Source organism: Frankliniella occidentalis, unplaced genomic scaffold, assembly GCF_000697945.3.
Source record: "Frankliniella occidentalis isolate FOCC.00 unplaced genomic scaffold, Focc_3.1 Scaffold160, whole genome shotgun sequence".
Classification (NCBI taxonomy): domain Eukaryota; kingdom Metazoa; phylum Arthropoda; class Insecta; order Thysanoptera; family Thripidae; genus Frankliniella; species Frankliniella occidentalis.
In genome coordinates, this window is record NW_026267286.1 from 556,907 (window position 1) to 562,260 (window position 5,354).

Sequence of the window (5,354 nt, forward strand, 5' to 3'; positions counted from 1 at the left end):
AAAAAAACCACAAAAAACAAACAAACCAAAAAAGTACGTTCTGAGGAGTTGCCTGGCAGGTAGGCGGAGATACCGCCCGCACCACACCGTAGTGCCCTTGCGAGTTTTTGCCAACTTTTCTGGCAAGCGCTGAGAAATCATGCGTACCGGCCCATTCAAAATTCCCGCCAGGATGTTTTGGCGACAGAGGAAGGAAGAGTAGTCACGGTAGTGCGAGTGAGAGAGCTGAAATCTCGCTTTAAAGGGAAGGAAAAGGGTGGGGGGCAATTTTCCCCCTCCCGCCTGCTTGCCACTCCACTACTCCACTCCCTTCCCCTCCCCCTCTCCCAGCGCGGCCAACCGTCTTCCCCCCTCCCCGCTGTCTTCTCTCCAGCTCCCCTCCCCTCCCTCCCCTCCCCTCCTGCTCCTTCCTTTACCGGTTCGAGTTGGGCCTGGCTGCATCGCAGAGTGGCAAGGAACGGGTTTATTTCTGTCGACTTGGACCGCCGAGACACCTCCCGTCACCAGCGTGGCAAAAGGAGGGGTATTCTGTCTATCCCGAGGAGGGTCCGGAGTGCAGCGCAGTGCAGTGCAGCAGTGTATCATCTCGGCGGGTGTGCGCAGTGTCAACTGTGCCGATCGCTCCGTTTCCCGTGCCTAGCACTCGATTTGAAGGTGAGCATTCAATTGGGCTCGAACGTCATGACTGTCCAGTCGCCTCACTTAATCTTGTAACCGATTGTTAGCGTGCGTTCGCGCCGGCCGCCTTGCCCTAGGCTGTCGTTGTGAAGGTTATGTTGGCCCAAAAGTGGGCGGCCGCTCCCCGCAGCTGTCAGTGACCTCCCTCGCGTTGACATTATTTAGTTTCGCTGTGTTTGTGTACAATCCTATCGCACATTGAGGTTTGTCTTTACACGGAGAGTCTACTGTGTACTTACTCTTTAGCTTCAAACATTTTCCTGTGGTAGCTGCATACTTTGTTGGTTGTAGCCTTTTAATTTTGGGATGCTCATCGGAGAACTCATTCAGTGAACGTATCCATCTCCCTTTATCTTTTGCTGTACCTTTTATGTGTGTTAATTCTTTCTCATTATGTGAACTTTACACTTAATTAAATTATGATAATACAAAATCTTTCCTAAATAGCAATTGAAATTATGGTTATGAGGGCATTGAATTTCAATCGCGTTCTCTCATATCTATCTAAAGTGTTTTGCAATCGAAGGTAATTATAGCTAGTGTTCAATGGAAATTATTTTATACCTCAAAAGAATAAATTACTGAGTTATTTAGTAATTATCCTTCACAAAGTTTATACCTGGATTGGTGGTTGCTAAATTTATATGAAATTTAAAATGTGGTAGACATTGCAAATAGGTTTTGAAATTCAGTATAATCAATATTTTCTCCATTAATGTACGGAATCTTTTCACAGCAAGTAATTTTAGAATGCAGAGAATTGTGGCTCCTCAGTGGCGTAGTGAACTATTATGTCTATGGTTAGGAGCGTGTTTTCAGGTGTTTGTTTGGGCTGCTCAGTACGCTTGCTTGGTGGGCCTACCTGCCCAAGTGGGACAACTTTCATGCAGAGTAAATAATGTTATGTGGTCTCTGTGTGCAGCAGCATGACATGGCACTGCACATTACTCTCATTGTTACACCTCCAAAACTTTTTTAAAAAATATTAAATTAAAATTTAAAAATTTAAAGAAAATTGAAAATGAAAAAATGTGTTTGATTTGCTGTGAACCAGCACTTCAAGTGGCTGAAACTGCTCTTCAATTACTCTTCTACTTGCAATTATATTTCTGCATAAATTGAGATTTTTATTTGCTGGAAGCGCACACTCGCCGGTGCGCGTGGTTGCCTTTGGCCGGGGCGCGCGGCTGCGTCCGAAGAGTCCCCGTCCGCGTGGGGCCCCCGGCGGCCCCTGCTCCAGGTCTTCCCTGGTGGGGGAGAGCGCTTCGGACGCGTTGACGTTCACCCGGCACCGTTGCGCGGGCCCGACCGACCCGACCGGCTGCGGCTCGCGCCCGCGTGGTGTCGGTCGGTGCGGAGTAACTTCGGCCTGCCACGGTAGAGTTTTTCGATCGGTCGGGTATAGCCTAGAACTTTAGCCGACCCGAAGCGGTTTCAAATGGAGTCGGGCTAAGATTTTCGGTCCTTGGGTCCTACCCGCGCGATCGAAAACACGATGCCACGAGACGAAGGGGTCAGGTCAGGCCTGGGGGGCGCTGCTGCTGTTGTATCGCAGGTCGGGGTGGCCGCAGGACGCCCTTCTCATTGACGGCGTTGGCGGCCTGCTGGACGATGAAGGCGTGTAACCGCGTGTAACTCGCGTTGAACCGCCGCCCGCTGCGCGACCGTGCGTGCCTCGTCGTGCCCCCTTTGTCCTCCTTCATGCTCATCATCGCCCTCCTCTCCTCTTGTTGTTCTGAGGGGCCTCTTTGTGGTCCAGACTCCCCCCCCCCCCCCTCCGCGCTCCCCCGCGACGTGCGGTCGCTTAGGCCCCTCCTTGCCGCGGCGAGGCACGTCTGCTCGTCCTCGAGCCCCGCGACGGCGCCCTTGGTGGCGGCGGGGACCTCTACTCTGTGTCGGGCTGCCGGCGCCGCCCGCCGCCGTCGAGGGGTTCGCGGTGGCCGCGGCCGAGAGAAGAAGCCGCACACGCCGCCGCCGCGGCCGAGCTGCAATCAGATGTGCGTGGAATGTTCCTAGAGGAGTTCCCCGCCTCAGTATTCCTAAGTCGTCTCGCCGCCGCTGGTCGGCCCGAATGTCCAGCTTTTGGTACTCCGCAAAAAAAAAAAAAAAAAAAAAAGTTTTAAAAATTTAGCCATGACGCGTCACTCCAGCAGTAGGTTTCTGCCCTTCTCCATCCTGCAGAATGCGGCAACCGCTGAGTGCTAAGTTTGGTTTGCATGCGAAGTGTTATCAGACTCAGGCATAAACGGCACCGTTTCACTTTGGCCCCATCGGCCTCGGTCAGGTTTCGGCGGTTTCGGCCGTGCCCAAATATGTGAGATTGTCTCCTAGTTTCAGCCAGGTACCTCCTCCCCTCCTCCCTCCCCTCCCCCCCGGATTCCATCCCACTTTAGCTTATGCCAATGATGGGAATATGTAAAGGAAGAGGCATATTTTTTTTCCTCATCTCTGGCCTGACCTTCCGTGGTCTTGAGCTTAGCTGTCTTTACTCTTCGAGGAGAAAAAAAGACATCGTACATAAAATCTGCCATTATTTTACCATAAGGACCCTACTACTGACGTGCAACTTTTGTTATTACTTCAAAAATACCTATCCGCCATCTCCTCGTTAACGGCAAACATTACCATTACCATTCTGTCTTGTCATCGCTTGCATCAAATTGCTTAATTTGTGTGTGTTCTTTTTTTTCCAACCGACGCGCGCCTTCGGACGTACCCAGCGTTGCGTTGATTGCGTCGCTCGCGTCTCGTCGAAGACTCTCTAACCCGGCGGGCAAACAATGAGCCAATGGATGGCCTGGTGATGGTGATGGACTTTAGCCGGCGTACCACACACTGACGGATCATCCTTGTGCCGACCTTTTTTCCTTTTTGCCCGAGCGTGTGCTTCGCACGATTTTCTCTCTCTCTCCCCCTAATGGCATTGCGATTTGGGCGGACGCAGACGGCTCTGGAGGAAGATAGGAGGTTTATGGACAAGTAGCAACGACGATGAAACTCGCGTGATTCGAGCTAAAAATTGCCGTCATTGACTTTTGATCGAACGTCAATATGTCGTTCATTTTGAGCCCCCGCGCGCGCCGTAGGATTTCGAGTAACATTTGACCTTGGTCGTGGACACTTGGTGACTTGAAGGCCAAAGGAGAGCAGCAGGAAGCAGACTGCAGCAAGTCGGCGGCGCCTTTCGCTATTTTTGGAGACCCCGCCGCGCGTCGTCGGTCTGATCGGTTTCCTGTTTCCGGCGCGGCGGCGGGAAATGTTATGTTGTGGAAAATTCTAATTTTATCCGCATGTTTTTCAATATATCTATATTTTCTTTGCAGGCGCCGCCATGCCGAGCGCGGTGGCGGACTTCTACAAGGGGGCGGATGTCCTGGTGACGGGTGCCACGGGCTTCGTCGGGGTGGCTCTCCTGGAGAAGCTGCTCCGGGGCTGCCCGGACGTGGGCAACATCTACTGCCTGATGCGGCCCAAGCGGGGGAAAGACATCTCGGTCCGCGCCGAGGAGTTCCCCAAGAACCTGGTATGTGCGCATGTGGTATTTTATGGGTGCATTAGTAGTCGTCTTCTTTTCAATCAGTCCTCAAGACTACTGTCTCTACCGGAAGGCAACGTGCCCCCCTCCCTCTCATTGCTCTTTCCCCTTCACTTTCCTACTTATCACTAATCAATTCGCTTATTTTTCCACTGTCCGAAATATTTTCCATTTTTGTGGACATAATTTTTTGCAGATGATACCTTGAAACACTTTATACTTAACATTAAAATACATTAGTAATACATCAAGGTGTCAGCAGCTTTAACTCTCGATAGGGTAAAAGAGGTAGAAAACTAAAAGGGGAGAGATCTAGCGCACACTGGCAAATACAAACAATGTCAAATATATTATTTTTTAATAAACTCATTTTTTTTCCTCTAACAGGTGTTTGAGAAGTTGATTGAGAAGCAAGGCAGTGATGTCTTCAAGAAGATCATCCCTGTGGCTGGGGAGATCGGAGAGGAGAACCTGGGGCTCAGCCCAGAGGATCGCAAGACCCTTCAGGCCAATGTGCAGGTGGCGTTCCACTGCGCTGCCACTCTGGACTTTGAGGCCAACTTGAAGACGACTGTCACCATCAATCTCTTGGGTACTCGGCGTATTGTGGAGTTGTGCAGTGGTATGAAGAAATTAAAGGTTTATATTTTCACTTTTTAACTATTCCAATGCTATTTTTTTTAATTATAAGATTTCTTCTATTTATTGTTTCTGGTCTTATTTGTTTGTTTTTAGGCTCTGGTGCATGTGTCTAGTGCATATGTAAACTCGAACCTTAAGGTCCAAGTGGATGAAAAACTTTACCCTGTACCAGATTCTGCTGACAAAATAATTGAAATGGCCTCATCATTGAGTGACGCTGCCTTAGAGGAAGCTACTCCCAAGTATGTTGTATTTTTATGTCTGTTTTTATAAAGAAAGAAAAAATAGTGTTTTTATTGATTTTTAACAATTTTCTTATTCAGAGTTCTTGGAAATCATCCTAACACATACACTTTCACCAAAGCTTTGGCGGAACATGAAGTTGCCAAAGGCTATGAGAAGTTCCCCGCTGTAGTTGTTAGACCAAGCATGAGTAAGTCCACTTTATCGTTTTAATCCTGTAGCTTTCTCTACTACTATTTCAATGTTTTTGTTATGT

General features: G+C 49.3%; 1 protein-coding gene across 1 annotated transcript; it reads left to right on the plus strand.

The window, feature by feature from the left end:
• Positions 1-403: 403 nt before the first annotated feature.
• Positions 404-5,348, plus strand: LOC127750263 (putative fatty acyl-CoA reductase CG8306). Its single transcript, XM_052271397.1, has 5 exons — positions 404-654; positions 4,002-4,201; positions 4,601-4,852; positions 4,949-5,097; positions 5,179-5,348. Exons 2-5 carry the CDS (start codon positions 4,010-4,012, stop codon positions 5,309-5,311), a joined length of 726 nt encoding a protein of 241 aa, XP_052127357.1. The 5' UTR covers positions 404-654; positions 4,002-4,009; the 3' UTR covers positions 5,312-5,348.
• The last annotated feature ends 6 nt before the right edge of the window (positions 5,349-5,354 follow it).